The sequence below is a fragment of the Gorilla gorilla genome, chromosome 7 (genome assembly GCF_029281585.2).
Source record: "Gorilla gorilla gorilla isolate KB3781 chromosome 7, NHGRI_mGorGor1-v2.1_pri, whole genome shotgun sequence".
Classification (NCBI taxonomy): domain Eukaryota; kingdom Metazoa; phylum Chordata; class Mammalia; order Primates; family Hominidae; genus Gorilla; species Gorilla gorilla.
Window position 1 is genome coordinate 29,631,185 of NC_073231.2, and position 22,013 is coordinate 29,653,197.

Genomic DNA, 22,013 nt, shown 5'->3' on the forward strand with positions numbered 1-22,013 from the left:
GGCATGTGCCACCATGCCCGGCTAATTTTTTAATCTTTTGTTGAAATGGGGTCTCTCCATATTGCCCAGGCTGATCTCAAACTCCTGGCCTCAAGTGATCCCCCCCCCACCTCAGCCTTCCAAAGTGCTGAGATTACAGATGTGAGCCACTGCCTGCCCCCAGCCCTCTCTTTCACATTTGAAGAGTTTACTTCTTCTGAATAAAGGACAGTCATTCTGGAATGACCTCAGATGGGTTTCCTTCAGTCATTTAACAAATGACTTTTAAGTGCCTCCTGTCTATACGCCAGGAACCCAAGTGTTGGGGATATGGCAGCGAGAGAGAGAGAGAGAAAAAATGTGTGTGTGTGTGTGTGTGTGTGTGTGTGTCTGATTAGCTCATGGGAAACAAGGAGGATAAGTCAGTGTAGTTTTCCATTTCACTTTGCAAAGCTTGTGTAGATAAACTCAGATCAATTAGAAGCTAAAGCAGAATATGAGAAATAGGAGGAGAAGGCAGAATTGGGAAGAAAGCTAAGACCTGCTTCTAATTTTGTGTTTCTGCTTCTGTAGCTCGCTCCCCCACTGCCTGTCCGAAGAGAAGCCAAAGCACCACCCCCTCCACCTCCAAAGGCTCGGAAGTCTGGCATCCCTACTTCCGAGCCTGGATCCCAGTAAGGATCTTGCCCTCCCTGCAACACCGAGTGCCTTAGACAGCTGCTGCCTGAGAACTGGCCTCCAGCCGGTGTCCTCATTCCATGGGGCTCCCTGCTGACTGCATTTCCTGATCTGGGATGATGTTTACCAGCCCAAAACTGGTCATGTTCTTCCAAAAGCTTCTCTTTGATAGAAGTTTGAGGCCATGCCACCTCCCTTCCAGTCCACATGGAATTCCAGAATCAGTCACAGCCTCTGAATTTTTCCAAGAAGAGATTGCCTTCACCATTGTTCAATGTCAGCCTGTACGGCAGAGACATGGTGGTCTGCACAAGCCTGGACAAGTTCTTCCGTATTGATGGTGGAGCAACCCCTGTAATCTACTCCTTGGAAGGAGTAGATTTTTTTTGCTTTTTTTTTTTGCTTTGCTTATGAAAAGCTGTGCTTGAGACTTAGGTACTTTTCTCACGTGGACACACTGATCCCATCCCATATTGCATCTTGGAAGAGATGGATATCAAATACACTTTGGTAGCTGAAATAATCGTATCTTTCTGATGTCTATTGTATCTCCTTTGAGGAAAAGAACACACATTTTTTATGGAGATTGGCTGCTTTCAGGTATGTGTGTCTATCATTGAAAGAGCATGGACTCACATATCAGCCCTGAGTTCTTGAGTCCACCCAACTCCCATCTTCTTGTGGCACAGGAAAGCTGCCCTCTCCCTCTCCCACCACACTCCTGACTAATGGCCTTCACTGCACCACAGTCACTCCTTCCCTACGGACTTCTTTGAAGCTCTTCCTTTTGCACATACGGCTTTTTTTTTTTTTTTTTTTTTTGTCCTATTACCTCCTCTGAGTGCAAATCACTGGCTACAAGGGACTTACCAGTCTGGATTCAGCAGTTTCTTTTCTAAAACCCATTTGGGTGACTCAGCAGCCGCATCTGCTACCTGATTTTATCCTGGAGAATATAGTGCAATATTTCTCTTTGATTATTTATTCCTCTTGATTGTGGAATTAATTTGATTGCTTGCTAATGGTACTAATAGTACTCCTTTCAGAAGAAAAAATGGAGCGATTTAGGTGACCAAATATTACATACATAAATAGCCACATGAAGTTTTAGACGTTTGGACTTGAAGCCTCAAAGATCAACCAACCAGTCCCCTTATTTAGTAAATAAGGAAATTGAGGCTACACACAGAAAATTGTACTGCAGATTATTACTAATAACCCAGCTTGCTAAATTAGGCTATACCTAGGTAATCTCTAGAAGACAACTCTGACAGACTCTTTAATATTTACCCCTGGTTGGAACAATATTTGAAATGTCCCAGATATTTCTATGCTACTTAGATATTTGTGGCAAAGCAGAAAGCTTTTTGACTGTGAAGGCAAAGGTCAGCACTGGGGGAAACTTGCTGGCGGTCTCTCCCACAACCTTGCCCAGAGTCCTTTCCACTAAGGAGGTGAAGAGAACAGAGAAAGAGATTTCCATTTCTGCTGCCAGAGCTGGTATTTGCCTGCCTGATTCTCTTGTGTTTTCCTGTTTCACCGCCACCCTTTCAGAAGAGAACTACACCAGTTCATCATGAGGGTCAGGGAAGCAAAAGCTCTCAGATGTGTCCAGGGCGTTACTTAAAAAATGAGTATGCAGATTCTGGAAGGGGTGTGGAAAAGGTGATCCTTTACCCCCGCCCAGGAAAACCTGCATTGTGCTAGCATGGAAAAATCATGGGCTTTGGAATTAAACCCATTTGGTGGAATTAAACCCATTTGGTTTCAAATCCCAGTTATGACATCTGTTAACTTTGAAAACTCACACAAATTATTTGAAATTATCTGAGTTTTCATTTTCTCACCTTCCAGAATGGGGATAATGCCTCCTGCATCGGTTGTTGTGAGGTTTCAATGAGATGAAATATGGGAAAGAAGAGGTACTCACCTGATGGTCCCTGCTTTTCTCTGCTAGGCCTGAGTAGGAACTGGAACTCTCTAAGAGCATTACTGATACTTTTTTTTTCTTCCAAGGTAGTTTGGAATGTGAGTGCAAGTTAGTTCTGCACATATAGCCCTTCTCCAAATGGTGGTTTCCTTTGAGGTCTTTTACATGATTATTTATGACTAGAGACAAACTTAATAAGAACTCAAGAGGATTTTAAATGGAGAGAACTCAAGCTGTAGAGAAAGGAAGAGGCAACAGAAAGGATATGTAGGGGCTTACCTAGAGCCTGACACGACTTCTGAGAAGTCACCCAGAAGATCGGCTAGAGGGAATTTGTGTGCCACACTCTACTTGCCGGGCTGCCATTAAAATAGAAAGATATAAAACTGGGTCACCAAAAAAACCAAACTTCCAGAGCAGTAGAAATGAGTCCCACAGCCTGGTCTTTGAGCAGAGGCTGGGAAGATAGGATACATCACTGTCTGGATACCTTGTCTTTTTAATAGAATATATTCCGTATGATTCCCTTTCCACCTTAATGGAAATAATAGCTCTCTCCTGCCTGAACAAAAGGGATTCCAGGTAGTATTGTGGCTAAGAGATTACAGCGGACGATGGAAGGTTCATTTTTTAGGGAAGCTGTTGGGTAGGAAGAGTCACATTTGACAGAATTCATAAATAATGTGTCCTGAAGTCAGAGGATGACTGCAAAGAAACACCTCATGATTCCATTAAATATAAAGAGATAAGGAACAAGGAGGAAAAAAGAGAAAGAATTGGTCTATATTTGTCTTGCTAAGAACTCTCTGGAGTATTGAAAGACATTGAAATTATCCCTAAAATTGTCACAACTTTTGTGAATACTGGTATACGGTTGGAGGTGTTTTTAAATCTTTATTTCCTCTCTTTCTTTGTTCTAGTGACTTGTCTTGCTTTAAGATTTTTTTTAAAGAATTGTTTTATTCAACATATATCAAGTTCTTATGGAATGCCAGTCATGGTACTAGCCTCTTGGGATGTAGTGGTTGAGTGTGTTCAATGGAAACAGCCCCAGTATACAAAGACAGTTCACTCTGGTGTGCTGTAGGATTGGAAAGGGAGTGGTACCAGATGAAAATGAAACCCTAAAGAAGACTGCTGGGCCATGAGTTGCTTCCTCCTCCTCCACCTTAACCCTCTGATTCCAGAATTGCAGTCATTTTCTCCTGCCAAGGAAATCCATTAAAAACTGCAGCCACACTGCAATTTCCTAATGTAGAACAAGATGTAAAGCAGGCTTTGAGACAACAACCTACCTTTGTTTACTCTTTCCAAGCTGGAAGAGTCCTTCTCCTCTAGTTGCCCCTAGGTCACTGGCTAATTTATTTTAAAATTTAGATGGAACTCATGTATAGTTAAGTGCACAAATCTTAGCCGTGCAGATGGGTAATTTTCACATAGCTATTTGCCCACATCTCTGCCTCTAAGATATAGACATACACTGTTTTCAGCACCCCAGAAAGTTCCCACATGCTCATGGTGCCATTTTGTGAAAGGTATTTATAAGGCCCTTCAAATGTGTGGCTTCCTTTCTCATACTTCTCAGGTATAATGAAAGCGGGAGAAAAACCCCACCATCAACACAAAACAAGGCTATAAAGATTGTGCACCTTTTAACAAGTCAATTTGTAGTCAGTCCCTGGGCCTGTCTTTTTTTTTTTTTTTTTTAATTTTGAAGCTACCTGAGGTTTAGAATTCCTTCAGCCCTAGCTGCTTTTATTCTGCTTTTTATTTAAACAAAAAGAGGGGGAGGATCTGAAGGAAACTAGTTTTCTGTACAAAGGCTTTGAGGTCCATGGACTATACTTGTGCCATTTATCATCCCAGGTGGTGCTTTGACCCTGCCATACCCTGGCTATTAAGATAAAAAGATTTGTGGACATTAAAATTATGAATATGTCAGTAATAATCCAGCACACATTGAAATATTGACACAGATTACCATAATTTGTGCAACATCTTATAAACAATGTCATTTCCATAGTAGTCTAAGGCTTCACCAGCCTGGCCCACTGTATCTAGACTTTAGGTTCATTTTAATAATTATGCTTTCCTTCTCTGTATCATTTGGGAAGTTGATAAATATCACTTCCTTAGATACCTTCATTCAGTGATATATCTGGCTTTTACAATTAAATTGGAAAAGGTAAGTTTCTCTTTGGTGGGTTGAGAGTTGGACCATCAGTTCTAATCTACAAAAGGAAATTCATGATTTCACTCTGACGCCTAGGATCTAGCCAAGGCTGGTCTGCAGTATCAGATGTCCAAACTCATCTACTATTAGCCATATTTTGTGAGTTGTTTATCTAAACTTTGTCAAAAATGCCTTTGCCATGATTTTGTTGCTATCTGGGTTTCAAACATGGACAGTTAGGAAGATGTGCATTGAAGTAGGAAAATTTTGTTCAGATTTGCTGTTATTTATTTTTTAAATTAAAAATGGAAATGTATTTTAAAGTTTATTGTGTGTTTAGTTTGTTATTGCCCTTATGTTGATGAAATCATTCCTGAACTTGGCAGTTTTTCCTTATCCATGCCTCCTTCATGACACATCACACCTAGCATTTTTCTGGCTTGTTTCCTTACAGGTCCTGTTAGGTTAAACCTGCACTGTGGGGTCCTGGAGTCATCTTTGCCCAGAAATAAGAAAAATTACAAACAACTTGGTTCTTTTCACCCTATCTATTTTTTTTTCTATCTAGGCTGACAATTTTCTGATAGCAATTCATTTAATGTACATAGGTTCTGTTTCTTTACCCATTCCCCATAGATATTTAGACAGGTAAAGAGAGAAATAAAAAGGTTAAAGGGGATATCTAATAACTTACATGAAAAGGATAGGAACTGGTTCTAAAATGGTTGAATGTTTGTATCACCTGGGGAGAGGCCATTACCAGACCAATTACATCAGAATTTCTGAGGGTGGGGAGTAAGATCCCAGGCATCCATATTTCTTTAAAGTCCCTCCCATGTTATTCCAATGCTAGACCAAGGTTGGAAAACCACCACATAAAGGAAATGAGACTTTAGAAAATTGGTATTTAAGATGTGTTTCATAAAATCCCTGCTGGTGGTTGGTCAAGTTGGAGAGAGGGAAGGGGCAGTCACACCTGTATTAGCACCACTGTTTAGTCCTGAGCTTATGCTTACGATTTTTTTTTCCCCCAAGTAAGTGTTCTGTCCAGGAGCTGTGGCTCAAGCCTATAATCTCAGCACTTTGGGAGGCCAAGGCAGGAGGACTGCCTAAGCCCAGGAGGTAGAGGCAACAGTAAGCCCTGATCATGCAACTGCACTCCAGCCTGAGTGACAGAGTAAGACTCTGTTTCCACAAAAAATTTAAAGAAATTAGCCAGGCACAGTGATGCATGTCTATAGTCCCAGCTACTTGGGAGGCTGAGGTAGGAGGATCGTTTGAGCCCCGGAAGTCAAGCCTGCAGTGACCCATGATCATCTTACTGCACTCCAGCAGGAGCGACAGAGGCCCCATCTCTACAAAAAATAAAAGAAAATTAGCTAGGCATGGTGGTGCGTGCCTGTAGTCCCAGCTACTTGGGAGGCTGAGGTGGGAGAATCACTTGAGCCCAGGAGGTCAAGGCTGCAGTGAGCTATAATTATGCCACTGCACTCCAGCCTGGGTGACAAAGAGAAACCCTATCTCAAAAAAAAAAAAAAAAGTGTTCCAGTGCTTTGCTTTTTAGAAGCAATAATGCTTCACTGTGTTCATATGATTTATAAGAATCACGCTTCTTGAAAACACCACAGCGTTTGGGCCATAAATACTAACTTGACAGATCTGGGTAATCTTTTGGCTCTAGGATCCCCATAGAGAAATACTATAAAGTGTCTTCCTCTGTCAAAATCCAAGTGCTATTATCTTATGCAGTGATTCTTGGCTTTTTTCCAGTCATCTGTAAGCTACTGCAACTTCTAAAAGTTTTGCTAAAATGATCTATTTTTGAACCATTTTTTTTACTACTTGATCATTTAAAGCCATATGTATTTGAGAACTCATCTCATTAAGTATATCATTTGATATGTTTCCCTACCCTTTATTATGAAAGGCTTAGGATTTTTTTCTTAAAGCTACATTGATGAGTTAGAGTCTTCAGATTCAGTGTTTATGATTTTTATAAGGAGGCCATTTTCATTTTCAAAATGGGGTCTCACTCTGTTGTCCAGGCTAAAGTCAGTGTTGCAATCATGGCTCACTGCAGCCTCAAACTGGCTCAAGCAATCCTTATGCCTCAGCCTCCTAAGTAGCTGGAACTACTGGTGTGAGCCACCATGCTCAGCTCCAAAGTGGCCATTTTCACTCTCCTCCTTCCCGTTAGTTATTTGGGCCATTTGAGCATCAAGGGTACCTCCTGAAAGCCTCTAACATCAGCATCAGGCAGTTGGATGAGCATCTTTTTATCCCATTCAAGGGAGGCCTGCAGCTGGCCCTCAAGAAATTGTCCCAAAGACAAACTTTGGCTAAGGAAATCTGATGCTTCACATAGGATGTGTAAGTTAAGTGGGTGTGTTGCTTTTTGTTAATGTGTTAAGTAATGTGAAGATTGTATACTGTTTTCATTAAAAAAAAGTCACTGGGTAATTGGCTAATGGAAGCCTCTCATCTTGCTCACATGTATTGATTAATTAAATAATGCAGTTTTGCTTTTGTTTCATAAAGCAGATTGTGGATCACATCATTGCCTAATTTTATTAAAGACGGAGTGAAGAAATTATTTGATTCCACTTTAGAGACTCTTCCAATGGAGGTATTTGGGAAATCTGTCATTGTGCAGTAGCAAATATTTGTATTAAAAAGAGGCGGTTTTCCCCCACGGGATGTTTCTCACCCCTGTTCAAATTTCTTAGCATAAGTCTTTCCTTTTTTGAGGGAGCAGGGTAGGGGGTAGGGAGGCGAGTTCATTTGATTAAAAGAGGAAAAAGAAGGGCTTAGATCTTTGACAGGTCAGTTTGTTACTGAGACATTGGGCAAGTTATCTGAAATGTGTTTTTTTTTTCCAATGGTCTCATAGCCACTTGGAAGTTATGTGGCTAAATGAGAACATCAATGTCATAGTGTCTGGGGCCTTATGGAGGATTAGTCATTGCTAAATCTACATTGACCTATGAACCCTAGTTTCCTGTTTCAGCTCCAATGGACAAAATAACCCAGCCTCCAAAGTCCAGTTCTGTTAGCTGCTCATCATACGGCAATACTAGAATAGTGAACATGGAACCAAACATGGCTGGGTCTCTTAAACTCTCTGAGCCCGTTTCCTCATTTTAAAGCAAAGGCAATACTAACTACAATTGAAGGTTCTTATGATGGTTAGTAAAAATATCTGTGCACATATGTAGCACAAAGCCTGCCCCTGGTCTTTTTGGAGAAAGAATGGTGGCAATGCTATCTGACCAGGGGACATAGGAACAATAGAGTCCCGTCTCCAACGGTCTGTCTGTACTCCATTGTGTTTCTTAAATGCAAACCAAACAGATCAAGCAGATGAACACTCTATTATTTTTTAGGTCTCAGTCCCCACCCTCAGTGTGCACCACTTGGATAGATGGCGTGGGACCAGAAGGAGCGCTGGACTAGGAGTCCTTGGAGGTCCCCTCTCCTTACCCCCAGGCCTCAGTTGGGTTCCAGTAAACTTTCAAAGGGTTTGGAGACAATCAAGGGAGGGAACTTCTTTCCAAGTGGAAGAAAGCCTTGGCCATGGCCCCACCTCAACTTCTGAAGAGTATGGTCGAAGATAAAGTTATAATCCCATAGAAAGTGGAGCTGAATCAGCTTTTTCTGGCTGGACCAGTATGTGGCTGTTCTGCTTGTGGGTAGATGCAGGGTATGGGTGCTGGAGAGCCTGAGATCCCTTTTGTCAACAACAGACACTTTATCTTATCTGCCCTCCCATCTGCCACCTGTATACACACATGGAGGGCTCCCTTTGGTGGGTTTACAGTGACCCTTCCCCCGGAGTTCTGAGTTGGAGATTTAACAGGTATGCCACTTCATTCACAACACAGCACTTTATTATGGAATATGTGCAACTTGGTGTAAGGATTTCTGAAATTCACACCATTTACAGGTATTTAATGGGTTATAAATTTTCAATGTCAGAATTATACTTAAGTCATGTTAGTAATGGTCACTCCTTCTGGTCCAATGGATTTACATCTTCTTCTGCCCAGTTTCCTCTTCAATCAGACTTTCCTGAAAAATATATAACAAATATATCAAGACTGACTTTACCAGCTGAATTTCATTACATTTTTGACATTTTAATTTCTAAAATATCAGTCTGGAAGGAATTGGTCTGTTTGATTTTGTACTCTAGTTAGTGCTAGGGAGACATGACAAATTGGGTTTGTTGTTTTTTTGGTTTTTTTTTTTTTTGAGACAGAACCTCACTCTGTCACTCAGGCTGGAGTGCAGTAGTGTGATCTCAGCTCATGGCAACCTCCACCTTCCAGGTTCAAATGATTCTCGTGCCTCAGCCTCTCTAGTAGTTGGGATTGCAGGCATGCATCACCACATCTGGCTAATTTTTATAGTTTTAGTAGAGACAGGGTGTCACCATGTTGGCCAGGCTGGTCTTGAACTCCTGGCCTCAAGTGATCCACTTACCTCGGCTTCCCAAAATGCTAGGATTACAGGCATGAGCCACTGTGCCTGGCCGATTGGGTCTTTTTAAGCACTTAATATACACAAAATCTACATTAATAGTTTAAGGATGAGTTGTGAGGAAGGAAGTGAAAAAAAAGTCTGGTCAATTACTTTGCTATTAAACCAGGCTTTGCTTCAATTTCTTCATAATGTCATGTTTGACAAATTTCACTGCTTGCCATTTTTGTAATGCAGTAAGCAAGATTAGAAAAAGAAAGGAAATAGGCCGGGCGTGGTGGCGCATGCCTGTAATCCCAGCATTTTGGGAGGCCGAGGTGGGCGGATCACAAGGTTAAGGGATCGAGACCATCCTGGCCAACATGGTGAAACCCCATCTCTACTAAAAATACAAAATTAGCCCAGTGTGGTGGCGCATGCCTGTAATCTCAGCTACTCGGGAGGCTGAGTCAGGAGAATCGCTTGAACCCAGGAGGTTGCATTCAGCCGAGATTGCGCCACTGCACTCCAGCCTGGCAACAGAGCAAGACTCCGTCTCAAAAAAAAAAAGAAAAAGGAAATAACGACGTCTGCCCACTTTTTTCTTTGTTCTGTGGGTATATTAAGTTGAAGTCACTGTAGACAATTAAAATTACAGCTTATTTTTATATATGATTTATTTGGGCTTTCCCAGCTCCTAGGCATAACTGATCATTAACTGTAATGCCTTCTGATTGCTGCAAATAAGTGGACAATAGAGATCAGAGAATATCAACATTGAATCCAAGATTCAACTTAAGTCAGGCACAGTGGCTTGCACCTTTAATCCCAGCACTTTGGGAGGATCTTGAGGCTGGGAGTTTGAGACCAGCCTGGGCAACATAGACCCTGTCTCTACAAAAAATTAAAAAATAAAATCAGCTGGGTGTGGTGGCAAGTGCTTATAGTCCCAGCTACTAGAGAGGCTAATCTAGTCTCCAGAATTGCTTGAGCCTGGGAGGTTGAGGCTGTGGTGAGCATTGATTGCACCATTGCACTCTAGCCCGGGGAACAGAGCAAGATCCTGTCTCAACAAATAATTTTTTTAAAAGATTCAATTTATACATTCAATTCTCTTTATACTTTTTCATCAAAAACCTATTATTAGTGTATTTTCATTTTGGGGGGTGGAATTTGGAGGTGATTATAGTCCTATCAGGAAACTGGAAATCAAATCCATCACTCTCTAAATTATAAATTTAGTAGTTTGGCATTTTTCATTCCAAAGAAGAGAAAAAAAACCCATCTACAGCAGTGTTTCTCATGTCTCTATTCCCCAAGGTTCTGGAAAACCATGTAAGATAAAGCACAGTTGCAGGATCAGGTGGAGGGCTGTGGAGTAGCCTGGAGTGGAGTAGTCTAGGGGGTTTCGTGATTTTACTTGAAGAAATGAAATGCAGCAGTGGGAAGAAATTTGTTTTGTTAGTTATCCCAAAAGCTAGAACCAGGATTAACAGATAAAAGTTACAGAGAGATTTCAATTCAACTTCAGAAAAAACAAACAAACAAAAAAACGTTTCAGCCCCTAGTGCTGTCTAACCACCAACTGGGATTGTCATGAAACATGGTCCTACCACAGGAGGTAACAGAGGAGTCAGGAATGTAAGCCCCGCAGTAGCTGGGAGGTAGCTGTCCTAAGTGATCCCCAAAGGCATATCCACCTCTAGAGCTCTATGCTGTGATCATGTTATGATCACTTTAACTTACCAGAGCTCCTTTCAGGTCTCGGAGGGGAGAACGTGGCTGGTGCATGGTGCATTCGAAGCGTTGGGTTTCTGCCAGTTGACCAACCTCTTTGACTATCTGAAGAAAGAGAATGTGATGCTTTGAGATGGAGATAAAGAAATGAAATGGTGTTTTCCATTTCCACCAAAAAATTGTGGAGAGTGGGGTCAAGGGGGATGTGGGGCTGAGGGAGATTGGGAAAGTTGCAGGATTAGCATAGGGACTTTAAGGACACAGATCTGCCATCTGACATTTCTACAGAATGGCATGGGGATCTGGAGATAATGGAGACAGTAAGAAAATATCATATTTTCCCCTTAAAGATGAAAAGAGGGAGGCACTTTGAGCCTCATGAGAGTCAGTATACCCAAAAAAACAAAAAGCAAAAAAACCCCAAGAGTTTATAGTTGTAAAAAAGGTTGGTTTTTATTTTCTAGGTTTTACTAAATATGTTATAGTTCAATGAGATTTGCTTCATGTATAACCTGCAGAGAAGAGGCTTCAGATTCTGGGTCTTCTTTAATACTAAATTATCTTTATTATTTCTCAGAAAAGAGATAATTCCTTCCAGTGATAATGAAATGATTTAAAATTTTTCCCATTCTCAGCCCTAGGTTATTTTTCAGGTTAATCAGCTAACATAGATGGCTTCTCTCCTTACATGACCCTGATGAGTGGTCATATTTTATAAATAAAAATCCTCCCAGCACTTTGGGAGGCCAAGGTGGGAGGATCCCTTGAGCCCAGGAGTTTGAGACCAGCCTGGGCAACATAGGGAAACCCCATCTCTATAAAAAGTTTTAAAAATTAGTTGGGTGTGATAGTGCATGCCTGTGGTCCCAGCTATGCAGACGGCTGAGGTGGGAGGATCACTTGAGCCCAAGAAGTCAAGGCTGCAGTGAGCTGTGATTGTGCCACTAAATTCCAGCCTAGATAACACAGCGAGACCCTGTCTTAGAAAATAACCCCAAAAAACAAGAAAGCAAGTACCTCACGTTAGTGTTGGTGCCAGTCCTATAATCTAATCTATATGAATTTAAATTAGCATGTTTTCTACTACGTTATCTTATCATCTTGAGTTTGCTAATTCCTGTATTCTACCAGTCTCCCAACTTTGCTTAAATGCCCCTATCAGTGAAAAGAAATTATAGGGCATGCATCCTTGATAAGGATACTCATTTATAAATTATAAAAATGTACTGATCTAATATCATAGATATTTTTAAAAGATGAAATGAGGAAAAAAAATACGAAGTTCTAACGTTTTTTCCAAATCCCAAAGAATCATCTTCTGATACAGACCTTGACCCTATCCCATTGTTTCTAATTCCTTTAGCAATCCCATACACTCAGAGTGTGACGTGCTATCTCACACTTGTTGCTATTAATATTTTCTTTTGGAATTTTTCCAGCTCTTTGTTTAGTCCCTGTGTGAACTGAAAGTAGGAATGGGACTTCTACTTTGTAAGTGCCTTATCTCACCTGGAGCATCTAGGGTACAACATCATAGAATACTGCCATTGGGGCTATCCTGAATGTTTAATATAGTTAAATTGAATCAAATCACTATGTCTTATTTTGAAGCTGAGAGAAACTTACCTCTTGGAAAGAATCAATCAAATTTTCGGCATCTCTCTTTCCTCCAGGGCGCAGTCCATAGGACCAGTGCTGGCTGGAGCAGCCTTCCACGCACCAAGTCAGTAGAATAAGGCCAGCTAGGAGTTTTTGAATTGGCTTCATTCTAAGGCACATGAATGCACAATCAAATTAGATCCAGACAAGGTTGAGTATAAACTAAAAGACCTCTTTAGTGAAAAAGCTAGCATCTGTATCACTAACCCTGCAGAAGATGGAAGTCAGAGTCAGTTTTTACATACAGACACTGAAACTCAGAGACACCTGCTGGCTTGCCTTTAGTTTCTTAGCCACTGGGGACAAAATGAGTACTTAAGCTCACATGTTCAGGACCTTTTTAGTACTAAAATAGTCTATACTTTTTTTTTATTGTTTGGTTATCCAAACCCCATAATTCATCCCTTATCAAGTTCATCATTTTGCCTTAACATTTCCCCTGTTGTGGATTGGTCTTCAACTCTTTCATTCCTGAGATAAAGAGAACTGAGTCATCTGTTAAGAAAAGTAGCTCCTACTAGGAATCTCTGGCTAATATAAAATTGCTTGACATTAGATGGCTACCCCATGGTACTAATGACATTTTTCTATTTATCCTTCAGTCTTCCTAGCATTACTGCTGGCTGAACCATCTGTGGGAGAGAGGACTCAACACTGTTCAAAGTAGTTAGTCCCAGACCAGATGCCTTCCTAGCCAAGGGGGCCTCTAATTTTCTAATGAAATGTGTCTCCAAGTTAATTTTCATTTGATGGGAAAGAGGCTAAAGACTAAATCAAACACTGGTCGATAAGCTGTGGGATTCCCCAAAGCCTGGATCTCTGTGGCTGGTGATGGCAAGGACAGTGAAGGACAGGACATCATTAGATACCGTCACACCTGGATTTAGCCCTTGGGCTGTCAAATGCCCTGTAGACATACAATAGCATGCAATCTAAAAAAGAAAAACTCGTGCTAGAAATAATACAAAGCCTTTTACCTGTTTAGAGGCAGAGAGCCAAAAAGATCCCAAGCTTCCCTTGAAGTAGGTTGAGTACTGTGACTTTTCTGTTTTCCTATCTTCCTTTTTATAGGGAATTTTTCCAGGACATTGAAATCTTTCCTGCTGGTAAATTATACTGCAAATGGACTATGCTTTTTTTTTTTAATGGTAATTTTTAAAAATCCTCACATAAAGCCCTTTAATGGTGTATGTAATTGGAACACCCCCTGGTATATCTGTTAGATTTACTTAAGTGCAGCCATTAAAACCTCAGCTAAAACTTTTATAGCTGAGGACACAATTCAAAGAGATTAAAATCCAGCTAGATTGGATTCCCTTGAGGAAACCAGCAGACCTATCAAGATTTCAAGGAAAATAGATGTCTTAGATTAAGTGAAGTCAGATGCATACATAACTTCCACAAAGGAGGCTATACAACAAATACAGGACATTGAGTCAGGATGTCTGGGAGCTTCTGGCTCTTGGATTCTTCATTTGTAAAAGGGAGGGTGTAGACTAGATGGACTAGATGATCACAGAGTTGCTTCCAATTTTAAAAATCTGATTTACAAGTAAGTGACACTATATACCAAGTTTATGTAGGATCCTAAATCTGACAGTTGTGTGTTTGAAAATTCCCTCATCTACCCACCAGGTTCCCTGCTTGACTTACCTTGAAAGCCTTCTAAAGCATCAAAAAGGCAAGAAACATATTCCGAGAGCAAGACCATATTGAGCAGACTTACATCAACAGATCAACTCATTTCAGTAGATGCTTATTGAGTTAAATATGCAAATCACTGTTAAGGGCAGTGGGAACAGAAAGATGAGAAATTATAGTTATTTAATAAATAGCAAATGTATAAGAGCACTCATTACAATAGCCATGCAAAGTGGGTATCATTATCTAAATTTTATAGATATTCCACCCCAGAGGTGCAACCGTGGACGTGTTATTTACACAGGACAAGCATGTAAAATACACACACAACCATTACTCTTAATTACATTTATTTGAATACATGGTTGTCTTCCCCTAATTTACCCCTAGGCTGAAACCTGTAATAGTCAAAGATCCCATCTTATTTAAATCTCTCTTAATAAACCCCCAGCATTTAGTCAGCATTCAGTAAGTATAGGTTTGAATGAATGAATGAACGAATGAATGAATAGAAAGCAAAAAGCTTTTAACCAGGTAAGGCCTAATGCTGCCTCTATTTCTGCATCAAAGATATGCTTTATCTGACACAGAATTAAACTTTCATGTATAATTGGCTGTAAATCCTGTTATATTAGCTAAGCTGTAAGATGGCTAAAAAAAATAACTGGATATTTGTTCATTTTACAGCTGGGAATGGCAATTTCCCCTCATGTAGGATGCTAAACCCATCAGTCATTGCACAGTCTCCTCTGGAATAACTACATTTGCAGGGATTTCAGAGTAAAGAGAAATGGTGTCTTACCTAAGTAAATTCCCTTGCTTTGTCCAGCCATCTCTGTGGAGGCTGTCCAGTCCTCATGATAGGATAGAGAAGGGAGTACACTTTAAAGTATAACTGCAAATAGAGGAGAATTTAAAAATAAAACGTAAGTATTTGACTTTGTTCCATTTAAATTATTTCATTTAGACACTGACTCATGTAAATGCCATTCTGACATGAAGAGTGGAATCTCATCTCACTACAATATGCAAGTAGGGACAGACTGTTTTTCAACAAGAGTTCATTATGGTTGAATAGTGCTAGTTTAAGTTGTCCAATTGGTTTGTGTTTGCTGAGAGATGTGCCTCTAAGTATTGCTTAAGTAGAAAATGTGGTCTCTGGATAGGACTAATGAAATGAGAGTTAAGACTTGTGATGCATATTGTCAGGTGAATCACTTATCTCTGGGTAGGTAGGCCTCACTGGATTTCTTGTAGGTTATTTCTAACAGTTGGGATTAAATTTTTGAAAAATGTTTTGAAATTATTAAGATGAACACAGCAATACTGTATTACTCAGCATTCTCTAGAGGGACAGAATACACACACACACACACACACAAACACACGCACATAGGAGAGTTTATTAAGTATTAACTCACACGATCCCAAGGTCCCACAGTAGGCCGTCCGCAAGCTGAGGAGCAAGGAAAGCCAGTCTGAGTCCCAAAGCTGAAGAACTTTGAGTCCAATGTTCGAGGGCAGGAAGCATCCAGCACAGGAGAAGGATGTAGGCTGGGAGGTTAGGCCCATCTAGACTTTTCACGTTTTTCTGCCTGCTTTATATTTGCTGGCAGCTGATTAGATGGTGCCCACCCAGATTAAGGGTGGGTCTGCCTTCCCCAGCCCACTGACTCAAATGTTAATCTCCTTTGGCGACACCTTTACAGACACACCCAGGATCAATACTTTGCATGCTTCGATCCAATCAAATTGATATTCAGTATTAACCATCACAAATATGGTCTATGAATTCATCCAATATGCTGTTGTCCTTAAAGTCTCCATTAGCATTGTCTTAGGTCACACAGATCTCAAGGCAAGAGTCAACTTTGTTTTGTCTTACTTTCTATAGCACCAAATAGGTTATCAAGCCACTATGCAATTAATGAGTTTTTGATATTGAATGACAAAACCATTTAAGGATTCCATGGTTAGGTCAATTTATCAAAAAGTTAAATATAATAAATTGGGTTTAAATAATTGGATTTTATAGTTGTCATATTTTTTCTAAATTTGAAAGAATGGCTTTAGAGAAAAAACTGCTTCATCAACATCAAAACACCTCAAAATTATTACAGCGATGATCTCATAATCTCACTGAAATGACAGATGAAAAAAATCTTTTCTTGCCCTAATGTAAAATCTCAGCAGGAAGCACTTAAGGTTAACTCCTGCTGACATGTCTAATCAGGTTGTAAAAGGGTTTCAGAGAATTAATCCTTGGATAAGGTGCTTTATACTGAAATAATGTAACCACTTTTCTTTGTAGTAATGAACCTTTTAATTTTAAAGGTAATTCTTCCTTGGGGACTTACTTAGTGCAATTCTAAGTTTTTTCCATATATTAAAGATGATTTAAAGTTGACATAGGGCAGATTTACAGTACACATAAGAGTCATAAAATGAAATGGAGAAAATATTCCAAGTCTTGATTTATGATTGAACCCTTCATAAGAATAATTAATTTACAACATTTTCTACCAGAATTTCCTTGAGACTATAGTTGAAAGAACTAGACTACAATAGATAGTATTGCTTAGTTACTTGAGTACCAAATTTTATTAATGCAGATAATCCAGCTAGTTTAATTTTGATTTAAAACCTTTTTCCTGTCATCCCAACAGCTGTATTTTTACCTATGTGTACAGACATGTTTCATCTCTAGGGTTAATGGAAGTTTTACTATTTTAACGGTTTCTTCCCTCCTTAAAATTCTCTATCCTAGTTATCAGGCAAAAAATGTTTTGGGGCATACTATTTATCCAGTCTAATGAAGCTAACTGGTAATATTCATCACCTAAAGAGTGATGAATTTAACACAAACAAATTAAATGAATTATTGGGGAGGCAGTCTTTTCTTTTGTTCAGAATTCATAAGGTTTGTGTTGTTAGCATGGTGTATTTTTAAAAGAATGATAAAAATAATCATGTTTAAAGAAATAAATTTACTTTAATGGTACTTTCAAAAAGACTAATCCATAACAAATTAAGTTATACTGTATTTCCTTTGCTACCCAGAACCACAGGGCTGGTTGTCAACATATATTGAGAAATGTAAGCAAAATACAGAAAGTGATGATTTTCAAAAGGAAGAGAAGAAACTCCTTTTCAACACTTTATATCATTTATTAATGCAGTATACATTAGATCTAAAATCTGCAGTTTCTAAGCACACCATGTTTAGATCTTTCAGATCCTTCTGCAGTTTTAGGTTATTTCTACAGAGGTACCTTTAAGTGAATGAATACCACATTCTGTAATTCCTGAAAATATAGTACAGAGTGAAATGATTTAAATATAATTTAGGCACATATTGATTATGAAAATAGATTATCTCTCAATACAATACTTCTCTGTCTTGGTAAAAATAATAAAGCAAAGAAAATAATTCATTTCTGAAGTTGCTTTCCTTCACTTGTAAAGGTCTGATCTCTTCCCACTATGCATATGTACCCTTTACTGTTAAGGAAAGCTTTGCATATGTAGATATAGAAGAATAAGCTACGTAAATACTAAAGATATGTCATTCTCCCAAAGGAGACACAGGTGGTTTTCAATGATTCCTTGCCTCATGTTGATGAGTCTGTAGAATTCAGAACCCATTTGGACACAGCTAATATCCCTGCTCTTGGGGTAGAAAATAAGGACACCAAGTCATTGGTAGGGAGGTACAGGCCCTTCCTCTGCTGCTGCAGAGAGATAATGACTCAAGAAAATTGGGCTAAAATTTGTTTTAAAAAAAAAACACAAAAAAAATAAGTAAAAGAATCACAGGTGCTGACTGATTGATAATTACATCTTGGACCAGCCAAATGCCTTTATTTTTACGTCTATTTTTTTGGTGGCTGTAATCAAATATGTGTTTAAAATTCCTCATTCCCCACTGTAGGGTTCTAGCTGCAATTATATTACATTGCCTTTTAGCAGGCAACTCTACCATATTCACTCATATAAGCTTTGATTGCAGTAGCTCTGGATTTAGTATCTATTTCTAAGCTGGCCCTATGTAAACTATTTGGTATTTGAATTAAATGGATATTAATGATGCACCTTGGTTTTTTTGGTTTTGAAGTATCTTCCTATGCTTGTGATGACTGTATGAGAAAACTAGGCTAATAGTGTAAATAGACAGAATTGCTTGATCTGGTGTTGAGTGGAACTTGCCTAGAATGAAATTCTGAGAAATTCTCATTTGTAAGTGTTGTAGTGATAGGTAAGTTCTTCCTCCATCCAGAGTTCCACTGTACCTTTGGAGTGACAGTGATGTACAATGATGTCTTCCTTTCCACTCTGTCTCTATCAGTAAGAACTGGATATTACTTTAATTTAGCTACTGTTCTGTCCTAAAAAGTGAACATTATAAAAATGAACCTGAAAAGAGTCTTAGGGAGTCTGATCTCACCATATTCATATGGTGTGACAGGTATTTAAAAAGGGGAGGCATCACTAAAGCTATTTATAAACCTGAACAACCTTTTCCAAGTTTTCATAAAGTTTTAACAATTTAAATATCCATACTGCATCTAGGAATTCAATAAATATAATTGCATATGTTGTGCTTTCCATAAATTAAAATCCTCAAATGCATCTCAAACCAAGATGGTATTTCCACATCATGCCTATTTAAAAGCAAATATAATAGATACTATGCCTGGTCATAAAACCAGGTAAACCCCCCTACCCCATTCAAAAGGCAGCAATATCTAGTTTCCCTACATCTATTAAATGAGTGCTTTTCTGTTAAAAATCAGAATATGGAAAAAAAGTCAGTTTTTTCCCTTATGCACCACTCAAAACAAGCATAATCCTCTAAATGTTTTTTTTAAATTTCCTTACAGTGTTATTTCTTCTAGACAACTGAGTGGGTGGAGAAAGAAAAGTGATAAGGAAAACATTTTCATCTTTTACATCTTCCTCCAGCCCCTAAAATTCTCATCTGACACTTTGTGACATGTGTAGTGGTGTCAGCATCTCTTCAAATATAGCTCCCTTCACGTTGGACCCTCTCAGGTTGGCTTCTTGAAGATCACACCCAGACAGATCACAATTCTGCAAGATGAAAACAATATTCATGTAATTCATGTGGAAATTTCAGGCCTTATCTATTTCTGCTCAAAATGATTTCTGGGGCAGATTAGGAAAATGTTCTTATACAATAAAACTCAGTTAATTTCCAGAAAACTGATGATACACCACCCTAAATTAAGATGTTCTTCTATCTGTATTTGTTACCTCTAGTTAATGTTCAGGCTGATCACCATAAATATGTATAAACAAAGGTTAAAGAGGAAGCATGTCCCTTGTTCTTGCATATTTTATAAGGAGACATTGAAAACAGGGGTCCCCAACCCCTGGGCCACAGACTGATACTGGTCCATGGCCTGTTAAGAATCAGGCCACACAGCAGGAGGTCACCAGTAGATGAAGCTTCATCTATATTTACAGCCAGTCCCTGTATGGCTCAAGTTACAGCCTGAGCTCCACCTCCTGTCAGATCAGCAGGGGCATTAGATTCGCACAGGAGTGTGAACCCTATTGTGAACTGCACATGTGAGGGATCTAGGTGGGGTACTCCTTATGAGAATCTAATGCCTGATGATCTGTCACTGTCTCCAACACCCCCAGATGGGACTGTCTAGTTGCAAGAAAACAAACTCAGGGCTCCCACTGATTCTACATTATGGTGAGTTATATAATTATTTCATTATATATTACAATGTAATACTAGTAGAAATAAAGTGCACAATAAATGTAACGCGCTTGAATCATCCCAAAACCAGCCCCTGACTCTGATCTGTGAAAATATTTTCTTCCACAAAACCAGTCCCTGGTGCCAAAAAGGTTGGGGACCACTGATTTAAAATACAGAATGGATTCCAACATAATAAATAAATACACACACACACACAATTTTTTTTTGAAACGGAGTTTTGCTCTTGTTGCCCAGGCTGGAGTGCAATCTCTGCTCACTGCAACCTCCGCCTCCAGGATTCGAGCTATTCTCCTGCCTCAGCTTCCAGAGTAGCTGGGGTTACAGGCACTCACCACCACGCCTGGCTAATTTTTTGTATTTTTAGTAGGGACGGGGTTTCACCATGTTGGCCAGGCTGGTCTCAAACTCCTGACCTCAAGTGATTCGCCCACCTTGGCCTCCCAAAATGCTGGGGTTACAGGCATGAGCCACTGCGCCTGGCCCCAAAGTAATAAATATTATCAAAACAATTTTACTATGATCCAAGAACAACAACAACAAAAGGAATGAGATGGGGGGAAGACTTTTTTTTAATCTGAAAAGATTTTACTTAATCAAACTGTGTAACAGATTTTTCCATTCCCTAGCCCTAGTATTTTTATAGCAAGGAACTGCCCTTCTTTTTAAAGCCCCAAAGGTACGTATATAATACAGTGAGTTTGACAGATGTACAGAACAGTGTAACCACCGCAATTTGAAGCTGTTTCTTAATTTGTCTTGAGATCACGGAGCGATAAGATGGAGATTCCAGTTAAGTCCCTGGATATGATAGGGGACAATGGTTAGAGAGAAGGGTGACTAAACGTAACCTGTTAGGAGAACAAATGTCAGCAGCTCTCCCCTCAATAGTCAACCTGATCAGTCTTTGCAATCAGTTAGAGAGAGGGAGGCTTTTGCTGCTAGGCCACACTGAGTACACAGTACTAAAACCAAGGAAAAAAATATAATCTTAGGTGAAAGTAATGTAACAAATAATTAATAATTGTGCTCGTGATAGGATTATACTTAGGCCAATTCTTTTTGCCTTGAAGTTGAAAGGGGCCTACTACTCTGCTACCGAGAGCTATCAAGATATCTAGGCAAAAACATTAAGAAAAAACATTAACAGCAAGCTAAATTTTGACATACCGTTCTCTGCTATCCAATTTATACCAGATTTCATAGCTACCAGCCACATGTGGCTACTTAAATTTAAATGAATTAAAATTAAATAAAATTTAAAAATCAATTTCTCATCTGCACTAGCCAAATCTCAAGTGCTCAATAGCTATATATGGGTGGTAGCTACTATACTGAACAGCACAGATATAGAACATGTCCCTCCTGCACGAAGTGCTATTGGATAGTGCTGATGTAGACCTATCAACAGCTATCAAGTCTGCTAGCTAAACTGGCAAATTAAGAAGACATACAAATATAATTCTTTGAAAAAGATGACCAGGCAAAATTATAATCTCAAGCTGAAAACCAAAAAACATATGGTTCCAATTTCAAATAGACTTTTCCTGAACCTGATTTCAAACCTGGATATCATTTAAATTTCTCAAGTAGTTTAAGAAGTAATCTAGCCCATTTAATTCTGTTCGGAATTAAATTTTATGGAAAATGCAATACATTAGATAACACATCTACCAAACTTATTTACTTGAGAAAAACTCAAGGAAAAGGAGAGAAATGAAATCAACTTAGACTGAATGTCAGATGAGTCTTCCAATCCAGTTTTACCAGCCAACTACTTTGTTTTGATTTCAATAAATTTTGCATGAGATGCTTAGTAAGTCTAGAGTAATAAAAATTCTTAAAATGTTGGTGAACTCACCTCTAAATCAGTTCCTGCCAGAGTTGCTCCTCTGAGGTTACAGTTCTTCAACTTTGCATTTTTTAAGGTAGCCACTCTCAGATTAATTCCTGTCATCTGACTTCCTTCCATATCCACACCTTTCAGATTAGCACCTACAGTGAAC

The 22,013-nt window shown here is 39.3% G+C and overlaps 3 protein-coding genes across 6 annotated transcripts in view; 1 reads left to right on the forward strand and 2 right to left on the reverse strand.

Annotated features, from left to right (window-relative positions):
- DOCK5 (dedicator of cytokinesis 5) overlaps positions 1 to 5,083 on the forward strand; it is a 231,636-nt gene extending 226,553 nt beyond the window's left edge. For both annotated transcript variants that reach the window (XM_004046801.5, XM_055348267.2), the window contains one exon: positions 553 to 5,083. In XM_004046801.5, the coding sequence (XP_004046849.2) occupies positions 553 to 657 (105 nt within the window). In that variant the 3' untranslated portion in view covers positions 658 to 5,083. The remainder of the gene's footprint in view (positions 1 to 552) is intronic.
- Positions 5,084 to 8,625: 3,542 nt separating this feature from the next.
- Positions 8,626 to 16,950, reverse strand: GNRH1 (gonadotropin releasing hormone 1). The gene is made up of 4 exons (XM_019032001.4): positions 15,058 to 16,950; positions 12,582 to 14,394; positions 10,965 to 11,060; positions 8,626 to 8,828 (listed from the first exon to the last, which is right to left on the reverse strand). The coding sequence occupies exons 2-4, from the start codon at positions 12,732 to 12,734 to the stop codon at positions 8,787 to 8,789; spliced, it is 291 nt and encodes a 96-aa protein (XP_018887546.3). The 5' UTR covers positions 12,735 to 14,394; positions 15,058 to 16,950; the 3' UTR covers positions 8,626 to 8,786.
- A 277-nt stretch (positions 16,951 to 17,227) lies between these two features.
- Positions 17,228 to 22,013, reverse strand: part of KCTD9 (potassium channel tetramerization domain containing 9) — a 30,311-nt gene continuing 25,525 nt past the window's right edge. For all 3 annotated transcript variants that reach the window (XM_004065432.5, XM_063709142.1, XM_063709143.1), the window contains 2 exons: positions 21,869 to 22,002; positions 17,228 to 19,346 (listed from right to left, as the gene is read on the reverse strand). In XM_004065432.5, coding sequence (XP_004065480.1) covers positions 19,230 to 19,346; positions 21,869 to 22,002 — 251 coding nt within the window. In that variant the 3' untranslated portion in view covers positions 17,228 to 19,229. The remainder of the gene's footprint in view (positions 19,347 to 21,868; positions 22,003 to 22,013) is intronic.